Consider the following 14,140-nt stretch of genomic DNA (forward strand, 5'->3'; position numbering starts at 1 on the left):
TATCCCTCATGCAGGCTACGTGCGCTAGTGGCAGCGTGGCTTGTGTATCTAAAAAACGTCCGATGCTTTCATTAGCCACGCAGTAGAGACATATCACTACCGCGATACTTACTAGCATGGCCGCAACTACAATAATTAACATAGTAGCGTTATGCAACCATACAGAACTGACTACTGTTTGTAGATTGTATAAAGTGGTTATCATAGTACAAGGACTGAAGCTTCTCTATTGACTGTGAAGTCCTCAAAACCAAATTTATACTTTTTCCACCCTTAGACCAACTTCCTTGCGTCTTCCCTTCCATGTGCAGCACCTCTTCCTATTCCTTGTGCAGCCCCCTCTTCCATGTCTAACATTCATGTACAGCAGCCTCCTTCAGTTCTGTAGAGGTCCCTTAGGCAGCAGCTCCCTGTTTCCATGTGCTGCTCCTTATTTGCACCCTTAGTATTCCATTTGCAGCCAGGACCGGATTTAGGCCAAGGCCACCTAGGCCATGGCCTGGGGCACCACAGGAGCAAGGGCACCAAAGCAGCAGGCTAACCTGGTGCATTTGCAAGCTTGCAAATTCTGCAATGCAGGGAGATCAGATGAGCGCCTGACCACGGTACTTTGCTGCTAGCCGCCTGTGCAGCAGCCACCTTGCTCTATGTACACGTTTGGCTACGTACTTGGGCAGCATTGAAGATGGAAAGGAAGAGGAAGCTTCTGCACTGGAAACAAGGGGAGAAATGAGTGACACTGATGGCTGCTGCATTGTGAAGGCAAACTGGCTACCTATACTGAAAGGGGGGGAAGGAGGGAGTAACGGAGTCATCTGGCTACCTTATACTGGAGGGAAAGGGGGAGGGGTCATCTGGCTACTTGGCAGTTGGCTGAGGGTGTAATGGTTAAGGGCTCTGCCTCTGACACAGGAGACCAGGGTTCGAATCTCGGCTTTGCCTGTTCAGTAAGCCAGCACTAATTCAGTAGGAGACCTTTGGCAAGTCTCCCTTACACTGCTACTGCCAATAGAGCGCGCCCTAGTGGCTGCTGCTCTGCTCTGGCGCTTTGAGTCGGCAAGGAGAAAAGCGCAATATAAATGTTATTTGTCTTGTCTTGTCTTTGTCTACTTATACTGGGGGGTCATCAGGCTACCTATACTAGAGGGTGGGGGGAGGGGTCATCTGGTTGCCTATACTGGAGCGAAGGGGGGAGGGGTCATCTTGCTACCTATACTAAAGGGGGACGGCTGGTGACAGTGGCCTTGGGCGGTCAAAAGTACAAATCCGGCCCTGTTTGCAGCCTCTTGTTTCATAACCTTGTGCTATGTTGTATAATCGTTTGCTACCTCTATGTCTTTCACCCTTTTTTTACACTGTATGTATCCCTATTTATTGTCCAGCACTGTGTAATATGTTGGTGCTTTATAAAAACAACAAATAATAATAATAATGCAATCCCTTTTCCATTTCCAGCCACCCCTTGGCCAGCTGCCTGGAAGTCTTTAACTAGCCTATAAAATTTCCCAAACTTTTATCATCCTTGTGTTCCTACTTTCTGAATAGAATACACAAAGGTTAGACAAAACATCACAGCCACTTTGATCTGTAACCCAGAATCTCCTCTCTAGGGGCCTGGTAGGTCCTCTCCGATGCTCTTCCCTGCCCCTCCCTTGCCTTTTGGAGTAGATAGTCCTATCGGAATGTAAATTAAATAACCAGACATAATAGAATGTACTTTTTAAACTTAGAGGCCTAGTGCACACCAGAGCGGTTCGGTCGCGTTTTCAGATCCGATTGCGGATGCGGATACGCTTGGTCAATGTATTTCAATGAGGTGGTGCACACCAGAGCGGAAGGCGTTTTGCAGAAACGCATACTCCCATGCTGCAGCAGATTTTGGATTGCGGCGGCGTTGCTGCCTCCAATGTAAAGTATAGGAAAACCGCAAACCGCTCTGAAAAATGGCAGTTCAGAGCGGTTTTGCCGGCGTTTTTGTTACAGAAGCTGTTCAGTAACAGCTTTACTGTAACAATATCTGAAATCTACTACACCAAACCGCTACACAAAACCACAAAATGCTAGGAGAAACGCTACAGAAAAATAAGAAAAAGCGTTTCAAAATCTGCTAGCATTTTGCGGATCTGCTAGCGGATTTTGGTGTGCACCAGGCCATAGGGCTTGATTCACTAAGACAAATAGCACGCCTTATCAAAGTTGGCATGCCTTATCATAGTTAGCATAGCGAACTAATGCCTGCTAATTGGCAATGACAAGAGCTCCACTCATCCTACCCTGAGCCCCTGCGGGTTCGTAGCACTTGCTAGGCTACTCTGATAAGGCATGTTAACTTTGATAAGGCATGCTATTTGTCTTAGTGAATCAAGCTCATAGTGCCTGAAACTACCGTTCATGACCATTTTTGCTCTGTACAAGCATCCTTGATCTTCAGAGTGTAAATGAAAATCGCCCAGTCATCTCATATGCATAGGGTAGGGGCAGGTGGCATTGCTCATGAGTGCCTACATCTGAGGGCCCCATAAAAATTATGTTATGAGGCTCCATAGTCTCTTGCTATTGCACTGGTTGGCACTATATGAATCCAATAAATAATAATAATAAAAATAATAGCTATACCTAAAAATACTGAAAATGAACCATGGATATCATATCTGTGGAAAGTTGCATCTTTATCACCGCAAACCTCTATCAATTTTAAAATGTTTATTTGTAAAAATCAACCAGAGTATGCTGATGAAAGTAATAATAAAAAAAGTTTTACAGTTAGATAGTTAAAGGGGCACTATGGCGAAAATTAGGCTGCTGGGATAATCCTGGTAGTATGTACCTAATATTAGGAGGATCAGATAGAAACCATTTTTTTTTATGTCTGCTTAAAAGGTTTTAGGCAGCATATACATAGATCCTGTGTGTCCTCCCCCTCTGCTGCGCTGTAATAGCTCTCCCCGCTGGATCTGAACACGACATTGGAATGCTGGCTGAGGCTGCTCAGTGCTGGGGAAGGTTGTAAATATAGAAATAAGCAAGATCATTTACTTGTTTGCACTGGGCTCGGCTCCGTCTGCTCCCAGTGCTGTGATCTTTCCCAGCGCTCGCTAAACAGCCTGCATCTCCCATGGAGCGTTAGCAGGCAGAAATACTGTTATACAGCACGGAATCAGCAGAGGGAGGATGACACGTTGCATAGTTTGAAAAGTGATGGTCATAATCTCTGCATATGCTGCATAACTTAGTATCAGATGCTCCTTATATTAGGTACATGCTACCAGGGTTATCCCAATAGCCAGGGTTATCCCAATAGCCTAGTTTTCGCCATAGTGCCCCTTTAACTAAGTAACAGGAAGCCTCTGGAGGCTCCAAAGGCTTCCTAGATCTCCTGGGAGCCCACCATTGTGGGCCGAGTCCCTCTTGATCTCTGTGGCCATGCCCCAATCATGTATGCGCGGCTGTACTGCGCATGCGTGAGAACGGTTTGCACATGTCCTGAAACAAAGCTTTTCATGGGCGAAAGAAAAGCCTTGCATGAACTGTACTTGGGCACGCATAGTATAGTCACGCTTGTACACAAACGAGAGCCTCCATATCCTTCAGCGTAGCTGAGGAGCTTGAGGCCCCAGTGCAAATTTTACATGGGGCCACAAGCACTTTATTGATATGAAGCCCCAAAACATTCTAATGACAGCTGCAGTGTACTAGAGTTGAAATCAGAGTAAGGAAATTGTTTGTTATGGGATACTAATAGTCAATTCTCATATAGAGTTGTATATTACCAGCACAGCACCAATGAAAAGCTAATAAGATGGATTAAGAAGGCGCTCCTAATAAGCCCCTCTGGTCCAGGTTCCCCAGTGTGGATGAAACCTCTGCATCCCCTATTGCTACACCACTGGCCACATCCCTCTGACTTCAGGTGTCCTTTTATCCGTTAAAAATCTTTGAGTAGGATTGTTGTGGCTTTTCATTGTGTAGAACTTACCATCTGTCTTTAGCCTACGCCACCATTTCTCTAAAAGAAAGAACTGTGTGTATGAATTCTTGTCTCTTCCTGCAGATAATGGCACATGGACACAGCTCTGGTTAATATCCGAATACCATGATCAGGGCTCCTTGTATGATTACCTGAACCGGACCACCATCACCATTGGAGGAATGATGAAACTGGCTCTATCTATAGTCAGTGGGCTGGCCCATCTCCACATGGAAATAGTTGGCACTAGAGGTATGTCATCATTTTTCAGCAAGAAATTCTAATGTGCATATTATAAGAGACTTTATTCATCCAGCAGAACAGAGCCAGTGTGGTGGTCACAGTGCTCATTGGCTGGATAGTGTACTGGTTAAGCCTCTGACACAGGAAACCAGGGTTTGAATCTTGGCTCTTCCTGTTCAGTAAGCCAGCACCTATTCAGTAGGAGTTCTTGGGCAAGACTCCCTAACACTGCTACTCAGCCCCAGGCTGCCTATGAGGCGGAAGTGGGTGGGGGTGGGGGGGGGGTGTTCGCTTGCCCCCCCCACCACACACATACTTAACACTTCCTCCTCCATGGCGAACCTTAACGATCTCTACTACTGCAAGCCCCCCCTCCCCCAAAGCCTAACCTTGACCTTACCTTCCGCACAGCTAACTTTAACTGTCTCTGCCACCAGTATAAACAGAACAAAAAATCCCCAGAAAAACATTTTTTGAGGGCCCAACTCCCTATCTTTATCAGGTGCCGTGGGTGATAAAATTTCCTTTCCTTACAGATAAATACAATTACGGCGCCCAAACAACCATTTCTAGTGGGTGCCCAAATTCTCTTCTTCCCTTAGTAAGACTTCTATACTGGACTTACTTCTGGTCAATTACAGTCTCTCAGTAAGGGCCAACTCACACTTAAAAGTGCAAAATGGTAGCGCTTAGCGCCAGGGCCGGATTACCAACCAGGCAACAAAAGCAGTTGCTTGGGGCCCCATTCTGAGTCAAAGAGGCCCCATCAGCACCTAAACCAGCCCTCGCCATCCTGTCAGCAGTGGCTGGATGGTATAATGGTTAAAGGGACTCTGAGCAGTGCAGTAACTATGGAAAGATGCATATCATTTTAAAGCTCTCTTTCTCCTCTTTCCAATAAACGGTCGCCCTATGCCTTTTAGTTTTCGCTATTTTCGCGATTGAAATTTCGGCCACAGGATGATTTTTCTCCAAAGTCAGCAGCTCGATTCAGCACAATGCAATGAAATATAAGGAACCCAGGGGGATATAATTACAAACATCATGCTGGTAGGTGTGAGGATGTAATTAATTAGTTGTGGGTATGCTTAAAGGCATACCCACAGGCACTGCTTGGAGTCCCTTTAAGGGCTCTGCCTCTGACACAGGAGACCAGGGTTCGAATCTCGGCTCTGCCTGTTCAGTAAGCCAGCACCTATTCAGTAGGAGACCTTAGGCAAGTCTTTCTAACACTGCTACTGCCTATAGGGCGCGTCCTAGTGGCTGCAGCTCTGGCGCTTTGAGTCCGCCAGGAGAAAAGCACGATATAAATGTTATTTGTCTTGTCAAATGATGCCGTGCGCTGCTGATTGTCTTCAGAGCCAGGCTCTCCTCCTAGGTCCCCCTCCTGCTACTGTGCGCTCTGCCGCTGCCCACTCCTCCCTCCCTTCCCACAGAGAACCACAGCTGCAGCAAGAATGATAGCAACAGATGGCAAATGCTCACTCACCTATCCATGATCCAAGCGATAGAGATCCCGTCATCTGAAACCCATCTGTCTCTTCTACAGTGCAGCCGCTCGCTCTGAACTTCCTGATTCTCAGATCAGACAGGAAGTAGTAATAGTAGTAGTAACAGAGCGGCAGCACTCTAGAGGAGACAGATGGGCTCCGGATGACGGGACCTCTATTGCTTGGATCGCAATAGGTGAATGTGAGTCATCTGGTGCTGTCCTTCTCCCCCACTGCGGCTGCCTTCTCTGCTGGACTATCGTATTCACTGGGATGGAGGCTGCATGGTGGCTGTCTAGTTTGGGAGGAAATTGGTTGTTCGGTGGTGGGGGTGGTTATGTAATTCTGTCTGGGGAACGGCTTCCGGTTTGGCGGTGTCCAGAGCTTTCTGCTATTGCCAGGCTGGAGATGCAGGGGGAAAGTGCAGCTGCTGTGATATCTGGCGCCCTCTTCACAGGGGTGCCCCAGTCCCTGAGTGCAAATGTCCCAGCCATTCATCTCTCACTCTGCATTTTGCCACTGCTATTCCCTGCATTGTGCACCCACAGAGGAAAGCGGGCTGTTGCCCATAGCAACCAGTAGCTCGGCTGCCCCGGTGTGTGCAGCATGTTGCTGTGCAGCTGCATCTTCTGATTCTATTACGACATGATGGGGGGCCCAAATCAGTTACTTTGCTTAGGGCCCCATTTAGCCTTAATCTGGCTCTGCTTAGCGCCAGAGCCGGGACAAGGTCCTCCAGCACCCAAGGCTGAGACACCAAAGTGCGCCCCTGCATCCCTCCCACCCCAGCCGTCACACACTGATTGCTATTAGACTAATAGGTGCCCCAGTGCCCACAACCTCCCCAACACCTTAATATCTAGTTATCTGGCTTACAGTCACTGCCATGTATCCCCTTTTCTTATTTCTTTCTGCTTCATACACAATTAGGAATGACAGCTGAATGAATTCTGCGCCCCCTCCTACACTGCGCCCTGAGGCTGGAGCCTCTCCAGCCTATGCCTCGGCCCGGCCTTGCTTAGCGCCAGCTTTCTGCAGGGGTGATTCTTCTGTGATTTAACGCAGAAAAATCACTGGACAAATACGCATTCTTGGAGCGATCGCAATTAGCGCTTCAATATATGCTAATTGCGATCACTCCAAAATCGCTGAAAAATGCTGCAGGTAACGAGTTTGGCGATTGCTGCTAATCGCAAATCGCCTGTGATCGGCGGCAATCGCGGCAATGAGATCACTGCCATATACTTACTATTGCACTAGCACTTTAAAAAGCGCTAGCGCTAATCGCCCTAGTGTGAATGAGCCCTAAGGTTCTCTACAGCTACCTCAGCGTGTGCAGTAAAACTTTATTACAATCTGTCTTTCATTGTTTATTGGTTGTGTAAGAACTTCATGCTAGGTACACACGTTGCGTTTTTGTATTCGACAGATGTGTTCGATTGATAATTTCCGTCATGTCCGATAATACTTTCTATCGTTTTACTGCTTAATTTCTCATAGAAATGAATGGAAATTGATAAGAAAAGATAAGAGAATTGAGCGTGAAATCGATCGGAAAATCTAGCAGAGATTCGATCAGATGGAAAATCGTCTGAAAAAATGCATCGTGTGTACCTACCTAGTATCAGTAAATGGGACTGACTTCAACCAACTTGGTTAACAAGCTCAGAGAAGCTCTTTTGCATAGATAACAACTCAAGTTATTTTAATTCTGCATGCACTGGAAAATAGAAAGGGACTTCACATAATTTCTTAGTAGGGCTAGTTCCTATCACTTGTCATTTCAGGTTCACTTTAGAGGAGCTGTAGTCAGAATAACATAATGAATAAAATTGCTTATTTTTATACAATATTCATTTATAAATTGGTCAGTGCTTGCCCATTGTAAAATATTTCCTCGCCCTGATTTACTTAGTTTACTGGTAGTTCTAAAGACAGTAGTAAATATGTCATGTCTCCCAAAATGCTCGGGTGGGGGGAGGAGAATTCCGCATAAGCCTCAGTTGGAGGGCGAGGCTACATGCCAATATACAGCAATATATAGCTATGGGAAGTGTTTCTGATATTGAAAACAGGATTTTTAATGTAAAACTGGGTATCCTGAATAATTTACTGGATACTACTATATGTTATTACGGTTTCTCTTTAAAAAATGTTCCTAACTGCTGTTTAACACCTCCAGGTAAGCCGGCAATTGCGCACCGGGATCTCAAGTCCAAAAACATTCTAGTGAAGAAGAATGACACGTGTGCTATTGCAGACTTGGGTTTGGCTGTAAAACATGACTCAGTAACCAACAACATAGACATACCACAGAATCCAAGAGTTGGGACAAAAAGGTAAGTAGTCATCTACCGTCTCTAGTCATTCAAACAGACTTTCCATTTTTAACTGGGAAATTGATACATTGTGCAAATCTACTGCTAACCATTACTGTCTCCAACACAGTGCTGCCTGGTAAGCAGCTCCAGGATTACAACTTCTGCGTTGCTTTTATCTTGTCAAGGCCATAGAGCCTTACTGCAGTGGCAGAGAAAGTCATGCTGTGTTTGAACTACACAGCATTAAAAAAAACTTCCTAAAAGGGTTAAAAGGTTTACTTTTGTTTTCTTCTGGGACCTTCCCAGTCACTGTGCTGAGCCTACTGAGCAGCACGACACTATGCCGGCTGCCCGGAGATTGTACTGTCATCTCGGAGTGCAGGTGATAAGGCTTGATTGATAGCAGAGATCTGCTGTTCGAATGCTACCCTGATAGAAAGCTATGTAATATAAAAATAACAGTGTGCTGATTCCTGATTGACGTTGATATTATGATTTTGACATATAATTTTGTAGAATAGTAACATTAGTGACTTTTTCTGAAAGGCTTCCACATTCTCTTCATGACTAATACCAGACCACACGTGAAAGGCTACCTTGTGACACTTGTCCACACTTTCCTATATTGGGTATAATGGGAACAGCGTGCATAGCAGCTAATATCATTAAAGTCCAACTAAACTCAATATTGAAGAAGGTAAATTCTAATAGCAATCAGGTTTATAATTGAGTGTAAACAGTGTACAGAAGCAAAGTGGTGGGCAGTATATATTTATCAAATAGTTTGATTTTCCCATTTATTCGACCAAAATGATCGAACAGAAAAGAAATTAAAAAGAATCTTTTTTCGATCGATAAAAAAATGATTGATTATTCAATTTTTGTTTTAAATGTAATTATGTACGGCCTCCTTAGAGTAAACCTGTAATGACAAAAACAGCCCCTGGGGGGTACTTACCTTGGGAGGGGGCAGCCTCTGGATCCTATTGAGGCTTCCCCCGTCGTCCTCCATACCTTTGCAGCACTTGAAGCCCCCGAACTCTGGCGAGGTAAATATCCACCTACCACGATCCAGCACAGGCTACTCGGGCTCAGGCGGATATAACCGAGCCTGATCGGGTCTGCTCTACTGTGCAGGCGACTTGCACCTGCGTAGTAGAGTGGACCCAATCGAGCTCGACTATTTCCACCGGAGCCCATCAGAAAGCCGCTACTGCACCTGCGCTTGGTCCGTAAAGGTAAATATTGCTGCGCATTGCTGTCCCTGCACGGGGATTGTTGTCGCTTGTTGGGGGAATCTTTGTTGGAGCCAGCGCTGGATCTCTGAGGATGCAGAGGACAAGGGAAATCTCATTAGGATCCTGAGGCTTACCCCTCCCAAGGTAGGTACCCCCCAGGGGCTGTTTTTTTGTTACAGGTACAATTTAAGGGTGCCCATGGATACGGCATCGATATCCAGGCGATTCAATCATAATGATTGAATCTGACAGCTATTGATGCGACAACAAGGCTACCCAATCAATTCATTCAATTAGTTTCCAGTCGAAAGGATTGATCAGACATGCTCGAAAATTTAGGTCGCGAAGGCTCGATCAGGTGTGTGGCAGTAATGGCATTTGATTTCCCAAAGACCGACGCGACGAACCCCCAGCTGATGTCACCCCAAGTGCATGTGCCCCTTCATTTTCAAGCCTGATAGAGCAGCAGCTTGTGTCAGACGCTATGTGGCACAGCCTTTCCTAACCCTTCTAGCCCACAGGAAATGCGACCTCAAAACCCCATACCTGAACAGGAAGCTGAAACGATGTCTCCTTGGTATGAAGAGAGGTGTATAGTTGAGAAACAGATTTTAAAAATTAGAAAATGCAGCACCAAAACTATTACTTATAATTTACAGTAAACATTTTTTTAGAATAACCCCCCCCCCTCACTTTTGAATTTAATTGTGCTTTATGGAGAACTCGGGGGGGGGGGGGGGGGGGGATGGGTGCAGTGCGTTATTTTTACTGCACCCCACTGCAGCCTAATGAAAGTCTATGGGGTAGTTCATAGTGACAAAATTATATACTGTACATACTGTATATATGTATGTACAGTGCTGCGGAAGATGTCGTCGCTATATAAATACGAAATAATAATAATGCTACCCATGGTGCGGAACGCTGTGCCGTAAGTGTTCAATCTAACGCGAGAGCATACCTACATTGCCATGCGGCTCCTACGGGGATCTGCTGCAGCCCGGAAGTCATGTAAATCTATAGCGATGCAGAGGTTTTTAAAAATGTTGGCAGCAGCATTGTGGTGGGTTTTTACAATATTGTGGTGTTTTTTTTTACAATATGGACTTCCGTATTTTCAAAACAGGAAGTGAGCGCAAGTGAGCACCTGTTTGGATGTCGGACAGAAGGGGATTACCACATATTGATGTGGTAATCCCCAAAGCCCTGTTTTTGGCAGTGCCCCTGAGCCACACCGCTGCCGCCAATCTGCAGTCTTAAACTGGCCTTAAAGTGGACCTGAAGATGTTAAAAAAAAGTTTCACTTACCTGGGGCTTTTGCCAACCCCGGCAGCCATCCTGTGCCCACGCCGTTCCCCTGCCAAATCCGTTGACTTGTAAGTCAAGGTCCACTGTGCCTGGGCGGCCCCAGTACGCTCCGGCGCAGTGGCCATCAACTAGCAGAAGCGTAAGTGAGCCACGGCGGGGGAACGGAGAATTGTTTGGCAACTTCGCGGGCACAGGACAGCAGCAGGGGGCTGGCAGAATCCCCAAGTAAGTGAAACTTTTTTTAACATCTTCAGGTCCCCTTTAAAGAGGAACTTTGACCAAGGGTTGAACTTCATCCCAATCAGTAGCCGATACCCCCTTTCCCATGAGAAAAGTTTACTTTTTCTCGAGTAGATTATCAGGGTGGTCTGTATGGCTGATATTGTGGTGAAACTCCTCCCACAGTGTGATGTCATGACCATGGTCCTGACAGTTTGCTGTCTGTGCACCTCGTTGCATTGTGGGAGTTTTTCCAACTGCCAAGTGAGCAATATCTTCCTAAAGATGTCACCACCAGTGATTTCAGAATGTAAATCAGGGAGAGGAAAGATCTTACAATGGCCAAACACTAACTAGATAATCTACAAATGAATATTGTAAAAGTATTGTAAGCAATTTTATTAATTATTATTAATTATGTTATTTTCACTACAATTATTCTTTATGTAACTACTTGATGTTAGCTTTTCAAGTGTCTATCAATATTGAATTTGACTGTTTCTAGCAAAACTCAACACCCAAACATTTTACAACACAAGAGCGTACATGAACGCCTTAGATGCCTGCAGATAAATAACCAGGAAACACAATGCTGATGTGCTTTCTGTCATATGAAACGTTGGTAATAAGTCTTACTCGCTGTAACCACATCGGCATAAACCGCATGTGAGGATGTGCTGCATATCCACTCAGCTCTCAAGATGTTTTGCAGTTAAAAACAAAATAGTGCCTAAGCCAGCCACCCACCTAGATTCCACTGTCTGGAGGGTTGGGAGGGGGGTCGCATCCCCAAACTGGCACTGTGGTGTAAACTGATATGCTACAATAGAGGTTTATTTAAAGAAAGTGTGTCTTTGTGATAAAAATAACATGCAGCTTTTTTGAAACTTTTTGAAGCTATTACAAAAGTTCTAAAAATATATTTCTCTGTCAATATAGGTCAAGTTCTTGAAATCCTTAAAAAAAATATATATATGGGTAACTTGGTATCCATCTGTTCACTGCTGTCTTATAAGGGTCTGTTATTTCCCATTTTTTCCCCATTTAGGGTCTGTAATTTTCCGTTTTATATAAAGGTGGGAAGATATATGAAGGTGGTGTTTGATTGTTTGGTAGGAGCAGAGTGGAGCAAGAAGTGACTTGGAAGACATAGGAAGGTGGGAAGACATAAACTACATACACACGAGGCACGGATGTCTGCAGTTGCATGGAGACAAGCAACAGTTGAAAGTCTCCAGCAACGACAGTTGTATACAAGCGACGATTGTATACACACGGCAACAACCTGTCTGCAACATAGCACAAACTGTTGCTCAGCAACTTCTGTCGCAGGTTCAATAAACTGTCGGACTCACAAGAGTTGCTAGAGACTAGCATACACACGACCGCACCGACTTGAGACTAGCGACGGTTCCTGCAACAGCTGTTGCCGGCGATTGGCCAAGTCAATCGCCTGGCGACAGCTCTGATTAGCAACAGTTCCTTACGCGCACCTCATACACACAGAGGACCTGTCGGCGCAACATGCGTGCGCCATGTGTTTCCAGCAACAGTTGTAGCCCGTGTGTATGGGCCTTTAGGAAGGTGGAGTTGGAGTGTTTGGTAGGACCAGAGTGGAACAGGACAGGAAGATGCTGGGAAGGCATATGAAGTTGGAGAAACATATGAATTGGAGTTGGAGGAACATATGAATCGAGGAAAGACATAGGAATGGTGAGTAGGAGTGTTTGGCAGTTGCAAAGTGGAGATTAGGGCAGGAAGTGGCTGGGGAGGCATATAAAGGTGGGAAGACATAGGAAGGTGGAGTTGGAGTGTTTGGTAGGAGCAAAGTGGAGTAGAGCAGGAAGAGGCTGGCCTGGAGCGGCATATAAAGCTGGAGTTTGAGGAGCATATGAAGCTGAGAAGACAAATGAAGAAGAAGCTGGAGTGTTTGGCAGGTGGAGAAATATGGCTTCCTTTTGTAAACATAACAAGGTGATGCAGTGTCGAATATCCAGTTTCAGAAGCAAAATCAATAATGCACAGTAATTACATTATTGATGAGGAAGGGTTTCTAAATACATTTGTAAAATGTTAGACTTTAATGGCTATATGTACGGAGTCTTAGCTAGAAGCAGGTCACACCAGGACTGGATAATCCTCATGAGCTGTAAAGTGGCCTTTTGAATACATTAATCAAAAAGAATTAACAGTACTCTTAACTTTACCTTAATAGGGACATATTATACAGGTAACATTCTCGGAAAAACTCTTGACTACTAATACAAGCGAGCAGTCAGAGATGCTTTTAACTAATGTCCGTACAAAGATCTCATTTGTTCTTCCTGTTTGTATCAATAGGTACATGGCTCCGGAATTACTGGACGATTCCATAAACACTCATCACTTTGAGTCATTCAAATGTGCAGACATCTACTCCCTCGGTCTTGTGTACTGGGAAGTCGCCCGGAGATGCTCCGTAGGCGGTGAGCGCCGCTTATTTTTTACTCTGCAGTTCGTCATCTTTCTTTATTATATTTATTAGCTTGTTCCTGTTATTTCTTGCATGTCTCGTAATAATAATTTCTGAGTCAAGCCCTGATGATTAAGCAAGCATCAAAACATAGCCTCGACCCGATGGCTTAGGAGGTCAAGTCATTTTACTGAGCTGCAAATTAACAGAGTCACATGGATGTTGCTGAATGTCTGCTTTATAAACAAGGCTCAGGGGCCTTCATCCCAATATAGTAAAATGATGGTCTAACCGGAAAGAATGTTGCTTAATTAAAGGGAATGTACAGTATATGTTTGAGGGAGAATCAAAAATGAAAAGGCAAACTATTCTTTAACACAGGGAAGTCGATAAACATCCTGAATCACTCTGCCAGCTTCTTCATACCTTGAGAACTTTTTGGCTACTTCTATATCCAAATAAACCATTATCTGAGTTCAACCTGCAACTGAAGAGTGGGGAAGTGTGTAGTCCAAAGGAGTCCAAAGACTTCCTATGGATGCAGGGAAAAGTCCAGAGAAAGACGTGTTAATGTCAGGTTCTGGATAAGTACAAAGTGATGAGAAACTAAAGGTGAGTTGCAAGACCAGCAACCACAGTATAAAAGCAAGCGTTTTGCAGGAAAGGCCCTCCTGTACGGGACTTCCCTTCACCTTAAGACTGCCGTCAAGCTCAATGTCGGCACTTTCGGGGCTGAGGGGTTGGTTGTGACAGTGCAGCACAGGGGGGTGGGGGGTGGGAGTATGTATGGGGGACACAGAGGCACGCCATGGACCAGGGAACATGCCTCTGTGTTCCATCTGCACCCCCCCCCCCCCCCCCACGCTGCCTCAGGTACACTTTAAGTAACCAATCAATAATGA

At 45.2% G+C, this 14,140-nt stretch overlaps 1 protein-coding gene across 1 annotated transcript in view; it reads left to right on the forward strand.

Annotated features, from left to right (window-relative positions):
* The window catches only part of ACVR1C (activin A receptor type 1C), a 168,542-nt gene that overhangs the window by 147,523 nt on the left and 6,879 nt on the right, over positions 1–14,140 (forward strand). Inside the window, exons 5-7 of the mRNA XM_068245750.1 lie at positions 4,052–4,219; positions 7,883–8,039; positions 13,127–13,251. Of these exons, the coding sequence (XP_068101851.1) occupies positions 4,052–4,219; positions 7,883–8,039; positions 13,127–13,251 (450 nt within the window). The remainder of the gene's footprint in view (positions 1–4,051; positions 4,220–7,882; positions 8,040–13,126; positions 13,252–14,140) is intronic.

This window comes from Hyperolius riggenbachi, chromosome 7 (genome assembly GCF_040937935.1).
Source record: "Hyperolius riggenbachi isolate aHypRig1 chromosome 7, aHypRig1.pri, whole genome shotgun sequence".
NCBI lineage: Eukaryota > Metazoa > Chordata > Amphibia > Anura > Hyperoliidae > Hyperolius > Hyperolius riggenbachi.